The 24,230-nt window shown below is 42.7% G+C and overlaps 1 protein-coding gene across 1 annotated transcript in view; it reads left to right on the plus strand.

Moving 5' to 3' along the window:
- The window catches only part of vps13b (vacuolar protein sorting 13 homolog B), a 433,420-nt gene that overhangs the window by 78,513 nt on the left and 330,677 nt on the right, over positions 1 to 24,230 (plus strand). Inside the window, exon 17 of the mRNA XM_079241403.1 lies at positions 13,845 to 14,029. Within this exon, the coding sequence (XP_079097529.1) occupies positions 13,845 to 14,029 (185 nt within the window). The remainder of the gene's footprint in view (positions 1 to 13,844; positions 14,030 to 24,230) is intronic.

Consider the following 24,230-nt stretch of genomic DNA (forward strand, 5'->3'; position numbering starts at 1 on the left):
ATCTAAACATGAGCATAAAAACAGTGATTTATTCATAAGAAAATAAATAAATATAATAAAGAGAGTGGGAGGAAGTTGACCTTTAAGAGAAAATCCAGAGACGGAAAAACAGAGACACATTCAGAACCAGCTTTTGTGTGTTACATCTTTTTGTGCAACGCACGAATCAACAAAGCCGGCTCTTATTTGAGTTCCTCCAGTCAGATGTGACTTAAGAAAACTTCTAGAAAAAATAATTTCTTATGTTAATAATTCTGTCTCCTGTCAGTGTCGTTTAAACCCACTGATGTAAATACATGCCATTATAAACTCTGTTTGAATACAAACACAAATGCAAAAGGGTTTCTCAATCATAGACTTATTGATCAAAAATCTGTTATCATCTCTCAAAACATCTAGTTATAACTCAAAAATGAATTTAATAATTATAACAAAACTTGTTTCTGAATAAGTTAAAGTGATAATGCAGGTATGTGAAGTCATTCTATAATTTAGCAAATTAATTAAAAAGGTGAATGGATGAATAATTCTCTGGAAGGAGAAGCAGATATCTAACGAGCCAAGAATCCTTTTTGGTCCTGTTTCATACACCTCTCCATCTGTTTTACTCTGATGTTCTTACTCGTCCACTCCTCCCTTCATCCAACACTGTCCCTGTCTCCATACATTTCTACTGCTCTGCACAAACTGAGGGACGTGATGATGAAAGTCTTCCAGAATCTTTGTAGTTTTGTTGACTGTGTGGATCAACACAAAACATATTGTGCATTTTCCCAAGGAGTAGACAGTTCTTAGGCTTATTTAACAGAAGGAGCCTGATTTAAACCAATGAAATGTTATTTAAAACTCAGAGACCACTGATAAGTACATGGAAGAAATTTGATTAATTAATAGCTGGAATAAGGTGGATTTTCCTCTCCGGGTCGGGAGTCAGGTCCTGCCTCAAGTGGAGGAGTTTAAATATCTCGGGGTCTTGTTCACGAGTGAGGGAAGGATGGAGCGCGAGATCGACAGACGGATCGGTGCGGCGTCTGCAGTAATGTGGACTCTGCGCCAGTCTGTCGTGGTGAAGAAGGAGCTGAGCCAGAAGGTGAAGCTCTCCATTTACCAGTCGATCTACGTTCCTACCCTCTCCTATGGTCATGAGCTGTGGGTCGTGACCGAAAGAACAAGATCTCGTATACAGGCGGCTGAAATGAGTTTCCTCCACAGGGTGGCCGGGCTCTCCCTTAGAGATAGGGTGAGGAGCTCAGTCATCCGGGAGGAGATCAGAGTAGAGCCGCTGCTCCTCCGCATCGAGAGGAACCAGTTGAGGTGGCTCGGGCATCTGGTCAGGATGCCTCCTGGACCTCCCTGGTGAGGTGTTCCAGGCACGTCCCTCTGGGAGGAGACCCCGGGGAAGACCCAGGACACGCTGGAGGGATTATATCTCTCGGCTGGCCTGGGAACGCCTCGGGATCCCCCCCCCCCCCCCCCGCAGAGTTGGCAAATGTGGCTGGAGAGAGGGAAGTCTGGGCTTCCCTGCTTAGGTTGCTGCCCCCGCGACCCGACCCCGGATAAGCGGCAGAAGATGGATGGATGGATGGATGGACAGTTTTTTTTGTAATACTTTTTTAAAAATTGTAAAGACACTTTATGGACACCTGGTATTTTAATGTCCCTGTAATCTCACTTTACTGTAGCATCATAAAAGTCCACAAAAGCATTTTTCTGTCGGTTTACTAATGTTATATGTAAGGCACAGAAAAAAAGCTTGTGATCACCTTTAAGTGAATACGCTAATCTAGGATTCACACCTCTAACTAATGGTACCAGGCTGAAGATATCTGAGAAACATCCTCATTTTAGAATTTGTGCTACATCTTTAGTTGTCCTGTTACTTGTTTAGGATTCATCCTGCTGATTGTTTGCAAGAAGAGAGCAATGTGAACTCAGCCAAAACAAGGCGAGTCTGAAGGTGGCTGCTGCAACAGAATGAACCCATCACAGTAGTAACATGTTAATCTCCTGTCCTTTGCCAGCATTATCCTTAAATGTTATTTTACAACTCTGCGTGAGAATTACCTTTGAGGGTTTGAAACTCCAAAACTAACAACTCACTGAAAAGTCTAGATTATCCCATTGTTGATAAAGCTGATCTCCGAGCTGCACCCTGACGTGTCTAAGCGTTACTGCGGCTAATTTTTAACTCCAAGTTAGTGCTTTACTGTTGATAAATGCTGAGCTTGGTTCACTTGATCATTGTAATTTGATCTGAGGTTGGACTGGAGTAGAGATGCACTCCGATGTGTTCTCCACGTTTATCGATCGCCAGATTACTTGTCATCCCTCCTTGAAGTTTCCACTAGGAAAAAACTAAAGTAAAAACAAAACAAAGTATATAAAATCTTGCTTTCTAGCTGTGTTATTTAAACTACCAGCTTCGTTTGCACGTTTGTGCCTGTTTAGGACACATCCTACATTAGGATATCAACATGGGGGATGCCAGTAAACTCTGACCATACATAATACAAACAAAAATGTGAAATCAATAATAGATGTTAGCTGTCTGAGCTTAAGACTACTTGAGGAAAAGGGTTTTTGTAGATTTTCAGCATTTAAGGCTCCTGAAGCAAAGATGTCTCTACAGGGCCTCTACCAGTTCCATCCATATTGCATCTCACATGAGATCACTGTCATTTGTTCAACTAAAGCTCACATGTTCTGCTTATTTCCCATCTATAACGAAGCTATTACATGAAGTATTGTAGGGTTAGCCTGGATACAGCATTAAATGCAGGTGAATCTGAAACGTGTTTATGCCATTTTAAATTTTAGACAAACATTTTAGACTTGCAACCAGCGTCATGTTAAGCTTACTGGCCGTGATAATCGTTTTCTGTTTGTCTGAATATAGCGAAGGAGCTGACTCTGAGCCATAAGCAGCCACATGAAGTATCTTATTTTTTTTACTCTGTCTCTTCGGACTGCGTCATCTTGTGGCGCGTGGAGTTAATTCAATTCAATTCAACTTTATTTGTATAGCGCCACTTCACAACGTTGTCACAGGACACTTTACATACAGATCATTTCAAGCCGATTCATACATATCCTATAATAGAAACCAACTGATTGCAACGAGTCATGACTTGGATCCAATCCTCCATCCTGAGCTGCACGAGGCGACAGTGGGAAGGAAAAAACTCCCCTTTAACAGGAAGAAAACCTCCGGCAGAACCCGGCTCAGAGAGGGCAGCCATCTGCCTCGACTGGTTGGGGTGGAGAGGACAGGAAAGACAGAACAACATGTACAACTGCACTTGTTCAGGAAGACCTGCAGAAAAAAGGAGAAATAAGTTAGAGACGGCAATATCGGCATATATTTATATATTGATATATTAGAGAAATAGATAGTTACATGACCTTTTTTTCCCCCCTATGATCCTGTTGTATCTCTGTTCTTATCTGTTATAAGGCGGCGCCGGTAAAACTGGCTGCGTGGCCGGAGCTTTAGCTTGGTTCTGTATTCTTCTTTTGTCATTAATGTTACATGTCTGTATTTCAAACGTTGGACAAGCTGGCTTGAACTTTGAATTTCCCCTCGGGGATTAATAAAGTATCGTTTATTTGATTTGATCTTGATATGTAGACAGTGCAAATACAGAAATACCCTGATTGCATATATTTACTTTTATTATTCATTTGTCAGACTCTGAGACTCCTTTTATGCAAAGTGGGTTTTAAGTTTTGGTGAACCTGTGTTCTGCTGTTCATTGTGAGTGTTGAAGTGGAGTCCTTCACTGCAAGGTAGAGTTGATAATCACTCTACCTCCTGAGCGGCAGCTGCTCACTTGATGTGCACCACAAATATGAGGGAGTCATGATGTTTCTAGTGTTACTGCATGAAATTTAGTCACAAAGATCCCTAAACTTGTTTGACCCATCATGAGCTCAGTTGTTTGTAGATTAACACATTGGTCTGCAACATTTGCAATCCAAAGAGCAATTTCTGGCTTCATCCCAGCTAAATAAACCTGTTCAGAAAGGCAAATGACCTTTTAAAAAAAAAAAAGACAACTTCTAGTTTTTTAGACTTATCTGAAACTGGAAATTTGTGATCTTCAAAAATGCTACTTTATTTCTATTTTAGCTTCTAAAATAAAGAACATAAAACTTTTGCAAAAAGTTTCCAGTCTGATGAGAAGAAAAACAGATCTTTGTGTCAGTTTTTTGTGGAAATTCAATGCAATTATTCCATGAGAAACGAAACAGAAAAACTTCCAAACAACTGCATTTTTATTACATCTATGTTTTAAAACATTTGTTGGTTCTTTATTGTTTAGCCACTGTTATCAAGAGCCATTGGGGAAGGATTAAAGGGCTACTTGAGGCTCTGTAGCCGCTGGGTGCAGATCCCTGTAATTCGGCCTTAGCAGAAGGCCAAAGTTTTCTGAAAAGCTCTTTTTCACACCTACAGTGAGACGTATCAGGTTGTACAAATGCACAATAAAAAGCAATGCATGGGCCCCCCAACTTTACAGGGACTCTGCAGCGAGTCTCAGTTGCTCTGACTGTTAAAGTTGTTATTCCAGATAAAATCAGTGCCTGCACCCCCGCTCTCCACCTTCCCAGACAAAAAAAAGAATCGGGGGGGGGGGAGGACAGGGATGTTAGAAGTGCCACCTGCATTGATTTCCCCAAAACTTAACCTCTCTCTCACTCAGACACATGAGCACATATGCACACACACTTGTGCTAACACCATATAATATTCCTGATGCAGGGCCACCTGATGGCAGCAACATATGGAGACAGGCCCACCAACCAACCAGCAGCAGCTTGGTGTGGTTCGTCGCATTACAGGCCATAATTCAGGCCTGCGCCAGCTTTTATGTGGCGTTTTTAGCAGCCCCTATTAGTTGCGCAGCTATTTCTGAGGGGATAATTTCTTTAAGCATTTGGCATTACAGGTGCATGTTATACAGCCTCCTGCTCTGAGACTGGTAGGACTGAAACCAACGTAGCTTTTCCCCTGATATCTCATTATTGGTCTAAGTACATTATATTGTCAGAGGTTAGTCCACTTTTTAGCACTACCTGTAAGATTTCATCTTTTTTATGTGAAGTTGGGAAGTCCATTACCATGTCTGGACCAGTAGTCTAGACTCCAGATTAGCTCATGTTGTGATTTATGAAGGGCGCTTGAGGCATCTGAGGCACGAAGCTTCTGGTGTGATTGTAATGCCTCATTACTCCTGTTCATAGTTAGTCATAGCAAGTTGCTCCTGGTCTGTGTCTCCGAGTGGAGCCAAGAACAGGATGACAAATGTTTTCTGTGCACTTGAGAAGAGATCCGAGCCAAATTTAGCAAATATACATGAACAGCGTTCACTGATGAGAACATTTACTGTGGCTGTCACATTTGACTGCAAGCCAGTTTTGCAGGGAATATCATTAACAAGAAGAAGTGGAATGATGACTTTGAGGGGTAGGGATTGTGAAGTTGCTGCTGGATAAAACGGTGACATTCCTGTGCTTTCAGTGGATGTTGGCGACAAACTAGTGAATTTTATGAATGTTTTTGCACACTCATCTGTGTGTGTGTGTCTCTACAACTCAACCTATATTTTATTAGTTTTAATTTAAAACTTGATTATCACCAAAAAGCTCTTAGTTACTCATAAAGTTCAGCGTGCAGACCGGGTTAAAGATACTGGGAGCTGTTGCTGTAAAGGGAAGGATAATTGAATGACCTCAAATCAGCATGTGGTTGCTGTGGTCATGCTCAACTTTGAGCTGTGGTTGGGAGGCCTGAGAGCAGCTAGGAATTAATTTAGCTGAACAAGGCAACACATGCTGTGTAGGTCCTTCCCTGCTTTCGAAGAAACAAGGGAATGATGATGTTGGAGGGGGGGAAAGGCTGAAGGGATGTGGGCAGAACTGCAACAAGTAGGCTTTATGTATTAACAGGTGCGTATTAAAAGCTCCGAATGGCATATGACGTAATATTGTTCCACTTTTCACTCTGAACTTTGGAAGTGTGACGGACTGCGAGCTGCAAGGTAAAACATCATTTTTCGTGTGGCACAGTCTATAAAATATTTTGGCCAACTCTGCGGTGAGGATTTTTTTTCTTTCCTGCATCTGGTCTCAGACAGTTTTATTTGGTTTTATGGCAGCCAGAGATCAGTGGATGCACAGAGGAGCGTTGTTTTAAAGAAACGTCTAGTGATTGACATCCCTGTTCTAACGGAGGCTTCCATGCTTTTCTTTGGGCGTTCAGTCCGCTCGGTGCTGGAGAAACCTTCGTCATGCTGCTGCAGAGTTTGTACGCTTGCCCTTATGATTTTGTCATGTGGTAGCCTAAACCAACACGGCTTTTAATTCAGCCCAGAGGTGGACGTTATATGCTGTAATGCTTTTAAGAGGCAGTATTCATGCAATCCAAGAATATCTATTGAATTTTTAAGTTGACCATAAAATGTCTTTGGATATGTAGATGAGAGCCAAGAAAGTAGATTCAGGAGCAGCTGGAGATGTTTTCAGTTAGCTGAAAGAGTCCATTAATTCCTGAATTAGTCATCTGAGGAGCTGAAGCTTGAGGGAGGGAAAACAGTGGGAAATAGGGAAGGATGGATGGATTATCAGCTCTGAGTGGATTATCATCTCCTGTGGTGTGCATTCCACTGTCCTTATCCCCCCACTCAACCTCAGTGCTGCTCCGTGGCTTCCTGGAAAAAGCCTGAGAAATGAGAAATCTGTGAGGTGCAGGAAGCGTTGGTGTTATATCAGATATAAATCTTTGTGTAGAAAAATGACGGTGTGGGAAACTTTGGAGGACTTGTCCTTGTTTTCAGTAAACATGGAGATGAAAGGTTTCAGGAGACAAATGGCTGACCAGTCGATTACAGAAAACCAGCATCAGTCTGAGTTCTCCTAACTTTGTGTCTTCAAATGGAGCCGCCTGTCGTCCACAGCTGGACTCGTTGAACAGAGGCAGGAAGCTGCGTGCACACACATCCATCGGCCTCCTGATGCCTTTTCCTTTTATGCCTGATGAACCACATCATTGCCATTTTCTCGCCTTGCGGTCTGCAGCTGTCTGCGGCGCTTGATTAAAACATTTCTTTTAGTAATCCCTGTGTAATGAAGCCGCCTCTTGAGAGTGGATCTCAGTGTGTTTGTGTATGAGTCTGTGCAAGGTTGTCTGCATACGTGTGTGCTTTGGGTCAGGGGTGCTCCAGATGGGAGGAAGGGGAGGTGTGTGCATGTGTGAGAGTGAAAGAGAGGGAGAAAGAGGAGTGTTTCTTTCTATGAAGAGTTTCGGCTGTTCTGGACCAATGATTGAGAAATGCACACATGGAACACCTTTGACCCCAGGGAACCACAAAACCGAGCTGTGGCCTCAAATTTAGTCCATACCTCCCCCTAGCTCATTCCCACATCCAACACAGAGAAGGCTCTGCTCTGCTAGATAATCAGCGCTGTGACAGATTCCAGCTGCGAGATAAAGTGAAGCTGCATTCAGGTGAATGTTGCTTTTCCAGTGTGTCACGTTAACATCGCAGTGTCTGCAGACATTTTAAAGTTTGCTCCAAACAATTATGTCAACGTTTTAAAGAGAAAAAACTCTTCATCTCCTCTACTTTAGTACCACCATGGAGAGTTTTCTAAACTGGGAACATGTCACACACTTCTGTTTGCTTTGAGGAGGTCGAATATGTTTCCTGGCAACAGTGAGAGGAAAAAAAAAAGCAGAAATCCTGCAGATACTCTGCCAGTCACAGGTTATCATGCCTAACCCAACTTGTTTAAGTTCTTGACCGTGTCGGTTTCAGTTCTGAGTGCAGTCTGGTGTGATGTGAACGGAACAAGCCATTATTCAAGCCGCTTCATCTTGATGGATTTGATACTGAAACCGTGCGCAGCCCATTAAACAAATAAACCTCATAAAAGAAATTAATCAAGAAAACATTTTTCTTTCACTTTTTTTCTTTGTTTTTTATCTTCTGGCTTTGCGGTGGTATTATGTCTTTTCTTTCTTTGTTTAACCTGAGTCACCTTCAGGTGTGAAGGTGGGAAAAAGACAAACGGCCTTCTCCTATAACTCGGCCACTTGTTCATTTTGAAGTGCTTGACGTATAAATCTTCATCTGAAGCCTTTGTAAAGCCATCGCATTGAGTCTTTTGTTATAAGATTAAAGACATGACTTTGTAGTAGCCCATAAGTCACAGATTTGTCCTTTAACTGAAGTCGGAGACCTTTTACACTGATTTGGAAATTTTTGAATACTGCAGTATTCATATATTTGATATACTCCATGTATCCCAAGTTGTTTGACCAAGATATATATAATAAGTGTACATCTAGCATAAATAGTCAAGGCAGAGTTTGAAAACATTAAGTATGATTGGTCTCTGGTACATTCTGTCAATGTCGTGCACAGAGCAGCAGGCGGTGCACTCCCCCACCCATCCAGAAAACGCTCCTGCAGGAGTGCACGTTGTCGTATTAGGTAAGATGGAAGAAACTTGGAGGCAACAGAAGTAAACAACTGCAACATGCAAACTTAGATATGTGATTCGTAAAAGCTACATGTGATGCAGATGATTTGGTTCTGGGTCGATCATGTGGCAGTGGTTCGGGTTTTGACAAGAAGACAACACAACATGGTTATCTGTGAAATATTCAATAAAAGCGTTGCCAGAAAAGGTAGCAGTAACACCAACTTGTTTCGCCTGAAACCTCGTCCTCTGCAACACGAAGGCTGCTTTCACATCAGAATAGTCCGCTAGACTCGGTGCGATGGGGGACTCGGGTCAGCTGTAGGGGGGTCTATCCAAGCAGACCGAGATGGTGTTCACGCTGCACTCTGGTCAAACGAGACAAACCATTAGAGTAATATATCCCCATTCCAGAGGTGGCGCTGCGCTAGTATTTAGCAATAGAGAAGACAAGACCCGCGTGAAGAAGAAAACTCTGTTTCCTCCACCTGTGAGTTAAACATGGAGACGAAACTATGTCTGTTTTGGGTTTTTATTGTGTCTTATGCAAGTATCCTGCAGAAATGCTCTGCAACAATGGTCGCAGTATGAACACCAGGCGAGGCAGAGGACGATGGTCATGTATTTACCCACAATGCAATGCTATGTCAGATGCAGGAAATTACTTTTTTTTTTGTAGTTTGCTTCCTGTATTTGGTCCGCTTGAAACGGGCCGAGACCTGCGTTTGTATGCGGACTGAGTCGGAATCAGAATTCGTTTGGTGCATTCCTGTTTCCCAAATGAAGCGACTTTCCGAGCAAACGGAATCGAGTCTGAAAAGCTGATGTGAACGTGAACTCAAACTGTTTCAAACTACACACAGTCCCATCCCCACCAACACCAAAGATCAGTCTGTACCGAAATAATGAACTCCCTCCGTTTTTACACTGATTCCCCCAAAGAAGCTCTGAAAGTCAGAAACAATAGCAGTACAAGGTTTTTTCTCCGACCTGTTTGAGTTTGGGTGTGTTTGTGTTGGGGTGTGACGCTGAGTGATTTGAGGAAACTTCAGATAAGTTATCACCGCTCTCGGGACAGTTGCTATCTGTTGCATCTATCAGACAAACATGTCAGGCCTGGAGGGATTGCATTGGGATCGCTGTGGACTTTGTCAACAGGCTTAGTGAAAGTTGCACATTGTGGGGCATTTAAACCTTACTGACTGTCCCGTTCATTTTTCTACTTTTATTAGTCCTTCTACTAAATTTGAACTTTTAAGTGCATGGCATGTTGCAGTACGTGTATATTTTCATTTAGCTCCTCTTACATTAAAAAAGTGGGGGGAAAAAAATCACCTGAATATCTGTTGAGAGACCAGACACCTTGCTCCGTGTCAGCTGCCAACATCCAAGTGCCCACAGCTGTCTTTGCTGTTGCATTGTGGAAAGAGTGAGACGACTGATTTTTGGTACTGTACAGGATATGAGTAATAACATAAATGTATGTTCTGGAAACTGCGAGCAGGTTCCAAGCCGGTGTTTTGAGACACTATGTAAACCATTAGGACCAGCTGCCCATGGCAATATCCCTTCAATCACCGCAAGATGTTGATCTTCCAAAAAGAGGGGGGAAAAAAGCATGAAAGGAAAAATTGGCTGCCTGCGTTTGGCTCTGCTTATCAGACATAACTCGCTTGCTTTCTCAGGTGCATCTTTTATCTGAACATCTGTGCTTGTGCTAGCATATCACACCTACGTGTCTACAAAATAGACACAGTTTATATACAGACACATACCATGCACCAGAGCTTCTCCCGCTATATGTAAGAGGTTCTAACTGCGATATAATGTACAACCTAAGATGTCTTTGACATTGTCAACAAATGTTTCTGGACATGCTGCGTACTTCTTTTTCTTTATAAAATACTCATAAACAAACATTGTCAAAAGAACAAAGGACCTAAAAATGTGTATATCTCTACAAACCCTGCTGGTTTCGCATGGTGTGTGTGTTGTTTAAATGTCTGAGCACGTCTCAGACCACACATCCTTTTAATATTATACAAGCTTAACAATGTTTGAACACAGAGAGGATATTTTCCTGACCAGCTTGTTAGAACGACGAGCTCCTCGCCAGCTGCAGCAGCGTTCCTACCGTTGCGCGTGCTTGGCTCAATAACAAGTCGTTATTAGTTTGTAAATGTGCGTGCAGGTGAGTTGGAGCTTGTGTGACGGCTCGCCTCTTGTCATACAAGTCTTTGTGCATATTTCCATGCATGTGTGTTGGGAAAGATATGAGGCCTCGCTGATCGCAGCACGTTGGCTGGAACCCCAAATATCGTCATGACAACAGTCAGACCGACCCAGAAAGCTGATTTGCCCGACGACCACTGGTCCAACTGGGTGTCTGTTGCAGCGATGTGACGTGGTAGAAATGATCTGGTTACCCCAGATTTCTTTTTATTAATTTAAAACCGTTTAAGATAGGCTATGAAAATATGGTGCTTTATAGTGACATTATGTATGTTGGTCATCGTAGCCACAGTTGGCTCTGAGCATGTTTAAACCGAACCTCTTATTTGTTTTAATGACCCAAATTAACTTTAAAGTCTGTTTTTTGTTCTTTTTTCATCTGTAAATGAACAAGCTGAAATGGCCGAGCACCACAGGTGTTATGGTGCCTGTAACTCCCCCTTTCTGAAAGACAGAAAGACTTTGTGCCAGTTGGTGGAGGGGTTACCTGGCCAGGCAGACAACTGGCCTGTAGTAGCCCTGGTCTGGTTCATTGTCACCCTGCTCCCTGCTCTCCCGGGGACGGGTCGGGAAATGAGAGCTAATGTTGTTGAAATCCACCGAAGGAGACCATATTTCATCGGCTGAAACTGAAACACCTGATTTTTCATAGCTCCTGACTAATTTTGATTTCCTTTTAACATTTTCCCGGTGGCCTCTGTGCTTTAATGAAAAAGTTATTGACTTGCAGGACTGCTGTGAGGTCAGAGGCAGCCGACTCAGTGAGCCACTGAGCTTCACGCTAAAAGGAGCTGATTTCTTAAATTATGAGTCTGGATCTGAAGTGGCTTGTGGGCCCAACTCTGCAGGGTCTCTGCATATAAGAGAAGTATGCTTTCATGAGCTTTGCTCCCCAGGCTACAGGCTGAAATTGTAACATGGATTGTGCACTCGGAGAGAGAAATGCGTTGAGAAAACTTCGTTCACATTCTGAACCAAATGTTTTAAAGCCGCCATTTGTTTCTGCTGCAGATACTAATGTGTTTTGACCTCTTGGATGCTTTTGTTTCCCGCAGAGCTTGTGGTAACAGTGAAAAGCTTCCTGCCAAAAAGCTGTTTACCATGTTGCAGCAAGAAACACTGACCGTGCCAGCTACTTAATGAAATCCGATGAGTGCTTGGCTGTCTTCACATCCAGCATTCCCAAAACACCCTAATGAGAGTCTCTGCTTCTCATTTAATCCCAAGATCCAAAATGCTCTTCACAAAGAAGTGGGCATGATATAATAAAAACAGGTGCATAATTAAAGTTTTAGGGGACCACATGCACATGACAAGCTCCCCTTAAACACTATAAACACTCAAATAAGCGAACAAACTTTCATCCCTTGCCAGTCTTCTCATTGAAGTGGCTTTCCAGGCACATTTGCTCTGCATGTGGGGACATTGTTGTTGCCTGCGCCCTCTATGCTTTTCTTTTGTTCAGCTGCAGCATTGCTCTATGTGCACACGCATGCAGCACAGCGTGCACGTATTTGACGATGGGAATAACACATGAAATTGGGTTTGATGAATGCGTCATTGAAAAGCACGCAGCAGTAGTGACTTTTTAAAAAGCAAGACGGCGTGACGCGGCATGGTGTGCCCTGGCAGATACATCACACGCAGTAACGGAATTGAAAATGTATTTGTGTTGTATGCATGTGTGTGTTGTCATGGGAAACCCATTGACCCTGTCAGGTCTGGGCTTTTCTTCCTGCTCCTTCTCTACTCGCCATCTCGTTTTTATCAAACAGCCTCACTTTCTTTCTTACAGTAAAGACGGCAGGCGGTTAAGAGCTCTGGGGTTGCCTTGTGTGCAACTAAAAAGCTCATGTCACCCTGGCGAGCCACCCAGGAGCAGAAGAAAGGGAAAGATAAAGAGACTTTTGGAGAAGGAGAGGGAGGGAAGCAGAGAAGTTAAACGATTGCAGAGCTGCTGAGCGAGGAGAGGGGACCCTGTGACATATCCCACACTCTGAACTGAGACCAGACCATAATGGATGTGTGATTAAATGAACTGTGATGCTCGTTCCTGACACGCTGCAGCCATCTCTGGAACCAGTCACACTTCTAGTTTCAATTAAAGCTCTGCTCATGAGGCAGCCCCCTTCGCTTCCAGCACAATACGTAGTCAAGTGCATGTGTGCAGCACGCACACACACAACCACCAAAACCTGGATGCATGTCTGAACAGGGGGCGCTACCAGTCCTGCTCCATAAAGTCCTGTAATTCAGGCTCACTCCGTGTTTTTCCAGTGAGTGGAGGGTCCTGGGGAAGAAAAGGGAGGAATATTGGTAGAAATGATGAGACCACATTGTTCACCGTGCAGAAGTCCATTCCTTGTTCAGAGTGTGCATGTTTGGTAAAGATTCCCTCCTCCTAGTGTTGCCTACTGCGTGTGACGGATGTGTGGCGCAAAAATCCTGCTCTAAGATGTGATTTGTGGGTTTGAAAGGAGGTATGGAGGTTGTATGCAGCATTGATGTGAACAAGAATTTGGGTATAAATGAGTGACTAAGGGAGGCAGTGAGGGGAGTGCGAGAAGAGAGGAAAACAAGTGTGAGATGATAAATGAGAGCATGGTCTGCTGAGGTTCTGATGGACGGGGGCTTGGGGGACTCTGTCACACCGTTCTGTTACCTCATCCCCCCGAACGCTCGACTCATCAGCTTGTCATGTGCTCAGACACACTGCTGGAGACAGATGAAATGTTAAATGCTTGGAGATTCTTTTCAGGGTCGGGTTTCTGGGCTGAACATCTTTTCACATAAATCATCGTCACAGTTTTGACGGAGGTGGGAGAGGGGTCGACTAACTAACCCTACCTGCCAAGTAACCAATGAGAGCTTGGCTCACACTTGGTACCTCTTAGGTTTACTGTTGGAATGTACTTCTACTTATTTGGCCTTTTGTGCCGTCAATGAGCTGTTTTATATTTCAATGGCGTATTGATGGATTTGTGGAAGCTGTGAACTGTTTCCACAGTTTCCTGTTTAATTTGGTGTGTATTAGCATTTATACGCAACTCTTCATTCTTTTATTGTCACTTAGTCCTAACAGACAGTCACCGTCTTCAATCTCATGGTTCTTGTTTCTTCTCTTGCAGGAGCAAAAGGTCGTCGGTCCCCACCACAGAGTGCATTTTTGAGCTTCCTCACTTCTCTATCCAGGCCACAAGGGCCCAGACGCTTCTGCTCCAAGCAGTTTACCAGAGCTGGACCCACAGCCTGCCCAGCGGAGCTCCACAGACACTCAGTGAAAGTCTAGTCAATGAGGTGTATAAAGTTCCAGGTAAGCAACGTGCTCCACGATGGGATTTTGGCTTTTGCTAGTGAAAAAAATGAAATAAATGGGAACTTATATTGATCACACATGGGCCAGAAAAAGTCTGATTCGGGCCACTTTTGCCTGCAGTGTGAATGTAACCTTTGTTGCCTGCAGATCCAGCGTAAATGCTAACCTAGTTAGATGAATTTCAGATGCCTGACGAAGTTAATGCAGATCTTTTCAGCTAGTGATTCACTGCAAGTTCTTCAAAAGAGAGGCTCCGTGTTCATCAAAGACGGAGAGGCATGTGTTTGTAATTGTTCAGCAAGGCAAATAGCTCAGTGTGTGTTTTTCAGTTGGTTATTTTTCATAATGCAGTTGCTACTATAGGGTAGTGATTATAATTTGGCAAAAGCAATTCAGCTATTTGGCGTAATAAAGGAAAAGAATAACAAAAACAGCCATTTATTGTGTCCTTCGGGCATAAAATGGAGAACAGACATGCTCGTGTGGTCTCTTTTAGATCACTGCATTTAATTTTAATGCAGTCATTATTGTTTCTGATTTATTGACCGTTTTTTTTTTTTTTTTTTTTTTTTTTTTTTTTTTTTTTTTTTTTTTATGAATTATATATAGTGTCCTTTGTTTGTTTAGTTCTTTATGGAAAAAGCCTGAATGTTAGTGCCAGGAAATTGTCAGAAGAGATATATACAACTGGCTCCAGCTAAAAGTGATTTAACTCACTTATGAAAAGTTTTATAGTTATTTCTCAGGGATCAACTCAAGTGTCAGACGATCATTCATGGAAAAGAAGTCGACCAGATAGCGGCTTGTGAATTATGGGCAAACTGGCTGCAGACCCTGTACCAGGAGTGCCAGCGCATAACCAAAACATAAGCTGTCCAAATATACGTGTTCACGGAAGACGCTTAAACATGAGCTTGTTTTGTGCCCAGTTTGGAGTACAGGACCTGCAGCCGAGGGTAAATTAACTCCGAAACGCTTCATGTCACCTACGATGCCTTAATGGCCAAATAATAAATTTTGCCCCTTATTAAATAAAGGGAGGGGAGTCTGAATTCAATAAAACAGTAGCGTTTCTCATGACGGTAGCATCTGGACAGTCCTCTGGAGGGCCAGGGATTTTCCAACTCATTAGGATCATGTTGTTTGGTATGCTGTCAACATTCTCCCCCAGCCAAGCCTGTCAAGCTACCTTTTTTACCGTCGTGTAGTCGCCAGGATTTATGAAACTGGTCTCCCGTGGAGTGAAGTCAAATATTCCTCTCCCCTCACTCTGCCTTTCTCTTGGAAAGGGGCTTGAATAGCGGCATGGAGAAACATTTGCACATCTGGCCCATTTGCTGGCAGGTTAGGAAAGTGGGGGGGGGACTTTTGGGCTCTGTATGTAAAAGAGTGAAGGGGAATATGTGATGCAGTGTGTAAGTTTGTGTTTAGTGGGGAAAATACGCAGCAATCATCTCTATCATAAAACCAAAAATGTCTGCTTCTGTGTCTGCTTTTGAGGTTATGTTGACACTCATTGGATTTCAGGAATATGTCAGCTGTCCCAGTCCCTCTCAGACTTTGGTATGTGAGGCCTTAAGCGTGTCGGAAAAGTGGAAAAAGAGGAGATGAAAGAGCAGAAGAGGAGTAGAGAAAGTGGAGTGGAATGAATGTGTGTGTGAATGTACTGGAACTGGGTTTGCTGTGGTGCATCCTCCTTACAATGTGCAACTCGCTGAGCAGCGTTGGTTCATGTGGGCACTGTGGTTGTGTGCACACTGTAATGTCACCATGAGCTCTGCCAGCTGTTCCCTGCCTTCCCACTTACTGCTCCTCTTTTCTCTGCTTTGACTAAAACCAACACTCAACTTATGGCATTGTGTAAAGTGTAAAAAAAAAACCTGATTCCCGAGATTGTTATTATTATGTTCCCAACTGCAAACACTGAGGCTGAACATGGAAACGTTGAACGTGCTCTGGTAGAAACATGTCCTCTGCTCTTTCCTTTTGATGTTGGAGTTAATATTGGAAGGTGTTTCATATTGAGGCCTCACAGATAACGCAGATGGTCAGTGTCCTTCATGGGAGGGAGATGTTTGGGCATTAGATTAGATTCCCTGACTGTTCAGTAAAGGGGAGGGCTTTCATTTCATGGTCTCTGCAGACTTATACATTCTTGATAAATTTCTTTACAGTTGATTAGAACGAAGGTGCTCGGACTTGGAATACAGTAGTACTACAGAGCATGGTGTTTTAAAAGACACTACATTTACCATTTTCCCGTCACGCGCCCCCTTATCAACGGCTTATTCAGCATCCATCTTGCCTCCAACCTGAGCTGTTAGCTCCCTCCACCCAGAAAAAGATGGTCTTATGATGACACTTTAGTTTCTTTCTCCCTTTTAATCTTGTGTTTCTTTGCTGAATCAGCGTTGTTGCGTGTTCAAAACAGCCAGTTCCTTATTATCCCATGAAGCAAAACACTTCTGCAGCGTCCCGGATGTAAAAGCTGTATAGTGTCTAAAGAAATACACATGATAGATGTCACTGCATCCTCAGGCAAGTCTGGGACACTGAGTTTTAAGGTTTGAAAGTTACATAATGCTTCTTTAGAGCCCAGAAAAAAAAGAGAAATGAGAAAACAAAGCGTAAAATCTTATTTTCCTCAACAAGCAGATATTATCACTAACTGTGACCCAGCTGCCTGTAGGACAGAGCTGATCTCCGGCCTCGCTCAGACAGTCACAGACCTCTCTCCTTTTCTGTCCGTGGCCAAATTCTCTTAATCTTAAGACAAATTTTTGTAAATGTGCGAGGCCAGAAATCTCAGATTGTTTTGTGGTTTAGAAAGCAGCCGTAGCAACTGAGGGAAGCCTGTAATTCCTGTCTACTTTCAGGCAGTATCACCCCTCAGACTGAACCACACACTGACCACGGTGACCTCCCACACGCTACCACAGACTACATGTACTGGTGTGTCTGCTCAATGTAGTCTGCATCAAGGAGAGAAATAAATTATAATTGAAAGCCTCCACTAAATCTGATTAAATCCATAAAATGCACTTCTGCTCATGGATCAGATTGAGCTTATTGCCGCATTTAGCATGCCTTGATTAGTCAGAATGAACATGATTACACCTCCATATGCTACGCTGGCCTGCAGGTTGCATTCAGCTCATGGTAAAATAATACATCTATACTTTCTGCATTTGAACCAGAAACCAGATGAAATGAAGATGAGCTGTGTCACCTCTGTATCGGTTGTCAGAACGTTAGAAAGAGAAACCTGTTGTGATGAGTTGATGCACTGGTTCCACTGGTTTGGTAATGTTACAGAACTGTTGAATGCTCAGCTAACCAGCACTCAGTAGCTTTTACTGAATGCTTCATAATTTCATTGTTATCAGCCAAAAGCTTGGGATAATAAGGCTACGTTCACACTACAGGCTGAAGTGACTTAAATCTGATGTTTTTGCCCCGATGCGACCTGGAACCGATCTTTTCTTAACAGTCTGAACGACACAGATCTGATATTTTCTAATGCGAGTCCTAAATCCGATATGTATCTGATACTTTGCCATGTGACTTCAGTCTGAACGGTCAGTTCGCATTAATCCGACACGCGACAAACGTCATTATTCTGCGTTTGTTGTTTATGAACTCTTCATCGGTAAATGCGCTCACATCACTCTCCCACCAATCCTGACTGCGACTCCGAACCCAAACGTTTCTCTCTACAGTTGTTGCTGCCGCAGCTCCACTAAAGTCCTCGACCAAAACTTTTACTTTCCTCTTCCGTCAACGTCTCTTTAAAACGAACCCATTCACAACGTTGTGGCTACGGTTGGACAAAACGTTTAAAACAGCAAATGCTCTGCTGCCGTCCATATTTACTTCTGCAAACACAAAGACGTCACACGCACGCTCACTGCACGTCGCCGTGTCTTCTACGCATGCGGGACGCTTCTGAGGTTCATACAGGAGATCACATACAAGTCACAATGGATCGGAAATGTGAACGGACTTTCAAAAAATTCAGATTTCACAACAACATCAGATATGAGCAGCGAGCCCTGCAGTCTGAACTTAGCCTAAATGTCTGCAGTAACATCTTACCCAGTTAATGCCTTCGTACCTGCTTCCATTTTCTTTAAAGGTGGAGTATGTAAGATTTTCAATATTTTCAAAATAAATTAACTAAAAAAATAATTACAATCATAATTAGATAGTTTTTTTTTAAACATGTCGGTTCCAGTCTGTCCATATTTGATGTTATTAAATTACAAGTTTTATTAATGACAAAGACCCTTCTTAAATGTTTGCCTACCAGTAAAAAAAAAGTGCTTTTTGTCATTTGTCATTAATTAAACTTGTAATTTCATAACGCATCAAATATGGACAGACTGGAACCTCTATTTTTAAAAAAAAAAAACTAATTATGATTGCAGTTATTTTATTAGTTCATTTATTTAGAAAATATTGAAAATCTTACATACTCCACCTTTAACACACATATTTCCTGATATTATAGTAATCTGACTTGTCCCTCCTGTGTGATTAAACTAACAGTGTGTTGTAGCTGAGCGTCATTCAGCAGAAATACAGACCAGTCGTCTAAACTAGTAAAGGTTAAAGTAAATAAAATTAAGAAGCAGTTTTTCCCCAACAGTGATGGATCCAACTTCTATCACAGCTGGTGTTTCTGGCCACAGAGCTCTACGGTGGTCTGGCCTGGGACAAGGGGGGGGGGTTAGCTGGTGGTGGTGGTCACCAGCCATGTTCTGGATGATTGCTGGGTAATATATGAGCTGTTACATAGCTTTAGCATGACAGATTCTGGGGAGAAAGAACAGAGGAAGAGGAAGAGAGAGTGAACGTTATAATGAGCAGAATGAAAAATGAAAGAGAAAAGGAATCTAAAGGTCAGGGGGAAAAGTGACAGAAAGAAGGAAATAAAGAGAGTAAGAGTGTGGGGCCGACCTCAGTGCCCAGGATTACAACTGGCCATTGGTTTGCTTTATTAAACCCAGCTCTGCTTCCTTATGGAGTGTCAGGTTAGGCACATGCACAAAGAAAACCACATATGCACAGATGCATGCCCACCTCTATCTATACTCGATCGTATATGTACTTCTGAACTCACACCATATGATCCCATTTATGGCAAATGACTGAAGAATGTTTGGATACAGCAAATCCATGCTGTCACTGCATAGCAACTGGAGGCATGTTGATAATATTAGAGGAGGACTTGTGCTTTCACTCATAACCGTCTCATTATTAAAACAAGTCCTTTGTTTTTACTTCCATGCTCTCCTCAAATGGGGAGAGGTGCGGATAGGTTGGAAATTGAGGATAAAAATAGAGAAAGTGACGGAAAAAGAAGTTGCAAGGTCAAATTGCGGAACTTATTTCGACTTTTCCTCGCTCCGATCTTTTCCGTCACTTGGAACCAAATGTGATTTCATAGACCATGTCAACAATAGTTTTCACGCATTTTTGCACTGCATGAAAAAGGCTATTCCTGTCACGGCCGGGAGTTCACATCTCTGTGATCTAAGTGGCACCAGGAGCATGACTCTGACGCAAATCCCCCTGTGATGCTGCAGCACAGTAAGTGTCTGTAATAGCTTTGTGTTATTAGAGTGGAAAAAAGTGTCTATTTGCATATCGCTCTGTCACTGCTGTAATCTGATCTTCTACACGTTGTGTAGCTGTGTTGGTAGCATCAATACGGGGGGATGCACTCACTAACGTAATATTCCAGGCCAGAGAAACACGCAGCTTATATAATGAGTCCATACATGCAGCTCCTTCATACAGTTTTTCATCATTTTTCATTGTTCTGTAGTGAGAGACAGAAGGACAAGCCTTTTGTATGGTTTGTGGTTGTCACAAATGTCAGTAAAGAGATGGGAAGTTTAAGGAAAGCCCTGAGATGTCTGTTTCAGCGTAGCCTGACCCCTCACTCAAGTATCCATACTGCTTTGAAGAGGTAAATTATTGGTTTGAAAGAAATTTCTGCCTGTCTACTTGTCTGCTTCACGAATTGACATCAGGACAGGAAGAAAGCAGGAGGGGAAGGAAAGGGAAAGGGCTTTTTCATCCATATGCAGCCTCATTTCTGACATAAAAAACACGTTTTGTCAGCATCAGAGAACCGATAAATAAATCTTGGATGGAACTTGAGAAGGTTCTTGTCAATGAAAACTTCAATGAGCTACAGACGGCCTTCGCTCCACTCCTGGCAGATTGTGATGATGTTTTAAGTCAATCCAGACTCAGGCCTTCCCGACTTTTCTTTTGTCTTAGAGAAGCTGCCTGGTCTTTCTCCGTTGCTCCCTTCAGTCACAACTTAATCATAGAGGCTATTTGAGTCAGTGCTCAACAGAAGTGTCTCGTCTTTTTAGGCTTTACCGTACATTAAAATGAATATCTTTAACGGGATGAAGGAAACGCAGAAGAACCGCTTAATGATGATACAAACCCATATACCCAGAGACGTCTTCAACAGGCTCTATCTCACAATGTTTCCTGTTTTAATCCTTTTTTTTCTTTTGGTTTCTACGTGTTGGAATATCAAAATGGAAGATAAACTCAGACGGTGTTAAGAGATTTCTCAGTTAGGCTGACTATTTGCCCACTTTTCTCTGTAATGGGTAATAATGGTTCAGGTAGGTGCTGGCCAGTATGCTACTTTGTGTTTCCATTACAAAATGGGCCCATAGAATGGAGCTTAAATCCCCGTTTAGACCAACCAGTCTGGTTCTGTACACTACACTTTTGTTTTTTTTGATTTCCTGGAAAAAACTGGAAAAGGAGGCCTGAATGTCTGATCTGAACCATCCTACTTTTTTGGGACCTTTCCAGTTGGGTCCCATTCTCTATCTAATTATAATACGATATGTGAATATAGAAGAGGAAGAAATGATAGTAATTGTTGTCATCATCTCCTGATGTGTGTTGACGTTGCATGAGTTTTTTGGGATTTCCATCACTGTAATGAAAGTCTTTCGCAAAAATGACGCATTTCTAGTTCAGCTTATAATTATACCCTTGAAAAATTCTGCAATTTTCATTGTGATAAATCCTAATACTGACAACAACATGCATCATACTAGTAGTATTATCCCTGTATGATAACCATAACTATCCACACACCAGGTTTTAACTACGTCTTATTTCATCCAATCATGTGTATGGAAAAGTTGTCTGTCAGTAAGAAGGTGACTGGTTTCATCACAGGTAAGACATTAAACCCCACATTGCTTCCACTGGATTTATCAATGTGTTTGATCAGTGAATAAATGACACCTGCACAGTCTGTAGACTAAGAAGCACTGCATGATTGCAGGTAGATAATACCGTTCTTTAAAGTCACAAAACAATGAGAAAGAGTTCAAACTGCTGGATGTCCGACATTCTCGTCTTGTATTTCTTCTTCATCATAGTTAATTATATGCTGCTATGACATCACATTGTTATTCAGCTGATGCGTCGGTTATCATAGCGGCTAAAAATTTGTCTGTGGAAATGCAACAAAGATCAGGATTTACCCAACCAAACCTCCTCTTACCGAGCCGGACTTGCTGGTGGAAACGAGGTTTAACTGTTCCACTTCTGGACCCGTTCAGCTGCAGGTCCACAGAGGAATAAAACGGTACGTTTAGGGCAGAAATGCTGGTGTCACACAATGCCGTTCTGTGATCGGGAAACATAGAGATGAAAAACAAGCATGTGAGATAAACATCTTATAGGGGTTCAGTTGTTTCACTTCACCTTTCACTCAAAGCTCAAAAGATAATCAGGGAAAGAAGCAGCAAACAAACGTATGGTCTGGGAAATACAAACATTCCTCACCATCGTATTGTCCGTTGTGTCGTGCCTATTGTCATACTGGTATGACACCGCTCTAACCCATATGGCATAAACCCTGCCTACCCAGTGAGAAATACAACCCACCTCTGCTGCCAGAATCATTTCTGTGATAAAGACTCTTCAGCAGGCCTTCCTCTCTTCATTAGTTTATGTGTTAAACAGACTGCAAGGTGTGTTTAGTGTGCTTTCTTCTTCTACTTAAATATGAGGACAGATTTTCTGCAACAGGAGCTCAAGCCATTTGAGTTTAAAGCTCATTTCAAACTAGTTTATGATTAAAACTGAATATAAATATTATTACCAGTTTTATAATTACGTTATGTTCTACCACACGACGCAGTTTGAAAGAAGTTTAATTTTTATGCTTAGTTTAATGGCTAGCTTGATGATAAACACTTTTCTGAAAAGTTCCACACAGAGCGACTTTGAGACATGAAACAAATTTGCAATATGAGAATCCTTGGTCTTAAAGCCCCCGCAGCAGACTACTCTGGATGTTACCAAGCCCTGAATCAATGACAGACCCAAATAAATCTGTTGTATTTATGTCATCTAGTAGTGTCTGCAGAGCTGGCTCCCTGCAGAGAGCCAACCAGCCCATCTGAGGGTAGTGACTAGTGCCGACTGAGCACATAGCTCCACGTCACAGGCCCATAAATTTCCCCTGTAATTCCCATTGAAGTGCCTGAGCAGCACCAAAACCCCAGTCACGTCTTGGCTACCACCACACAGCCTCCTCAAAGCTAAGACATAAATATTGATCTCCATGGATTATTAGTAAACAAGAATGCTCCGCTTGTTCTGTCTTTCATTCTGTCCCAAAAGGCGAGTGGAGAAAAGAAGAGAAATCTTTAGTGAAAGATCTTGCATAAGTTACGCAGACACAGGGGTCTTGAAAGCTGGCGAAGGAAAGAGAAGGCGGTACTTCAGAGATGCATTTCAGCAATAAAGACCGGTTTAGCGTCGTTAATTGTGGTTTGTATTCTTGAGCATCTCTCTTGGTGGAACCACACTGGCATCCCGTCCTGGCCGCTGCTTCAAAGCTCCAACGCTTCTTTTCTAACGCTGACTGAGTTTGTCAGGGCAGCATTAGGCTGCGGATATAAGAGGCTGAGAAGCAGACCCTCTCATCCAGAGCTGTGTTTTAATGACCTATCTCACCGCCGGCTAATTATTTCCTTACAAGTGGCAATGCGGGAGTTGTCTATGTCATAGCACATGTTTATCACTCTTAGTGCGCTTTGGTCTCCATTTTCCCTCTTAAACTCTCTCATATCATTCTCACTTGTTCTCTAACTCCTGATTTAGTCGTTCTTAGCAGGCCGTTCTGCCCCAACACCCAACACCCCCCCTCCTTCACCATCTTCCAAAGCTCGCTGCCTGGGCACATTAGTGTTCGCCAAATTGCTTCAGCATGAAGACTCCTTAATTGTGGTAATTCAGTGGCAGAGAGAACCATGGTCTGAATGTGCAGAGAACATGTGTCACTGCTTTAGTGGGCAGACAGAAAGGCAGGCAACACCTGGAGGAGATGGAAAATTATGAAAACTAGACCCCCAGTCCCTGCTACCTCCAGAACTGTCAGCAGCCCATCACAGTCCTTTTACCATGATTGTTGGAAAGACTTGCTATGATCTGTCTTCAGTGTGCTGGAGGATTGTGACGAGCATTTTTCCATGGAAATGTGGACAGTTGTTTACCTGCCTTGTTTTTGTTTTAATCCAACCGGAATATTTATATTGCTATGAAAAATTAGGTGTAGTTGATTGTTTTTCTTCATGGTCTAAAAGAGAAACTATTGACTATTGGCCACAGACCAGCACCATGCTGGTTCTGGTTCTGACTCCAGCTCTGTTCTGGAGTCTTATAGCTTCAATGCCGTCTAGTGAAGCAGCCCACCATCCCACCAGTTCAACTGGAACCCAACTGGGAGCACTTCACAGCTTGGGAATTTGGTCCTGAAGGTAGATTGTTGAGTCATCAGGCTCCATTATAACAGACGCGTTTCCCAGAATAAACAATACATGCAGACAAGCAAGCAAATCTGATCCACTGGTACAGGTTTTAGTGGAAAAGCCGGGGGTGGGGTGTCGGTAGACTACCTCTTGTCTTGTTGTTGCTGCTGAGACTGAATGCCACACCCCTCTCACCTGGTTTGCTGGCTGATGAATCATCAAGATGTCCACAGTTTAAAGGATGAGATTGTTGTCCCTGTTCCTAAACTCATTGAGGATTTGGTCTCGTAGCGTTTGGTGAATCCAGCCTTTGCCAGCCGATGATGTTATCATTCAAGGAGTGGAACCACTATTTTTTCGTTCCACTTGAAAACTTACTTTTTAGG

Source organism: Telmatherina bonti, assembly GCF_933228915.1.
Source record: "Telmatherina bonti genome assembly, chromosome: 5".
NCBI classification, from domain to species: domain Eukaryota; kingdom Metazoa; phylum Chordata; class Actinopteri; order Atheriniformes; family Telmatherinidae; genus Telmatherina; species Telmatherina bonti.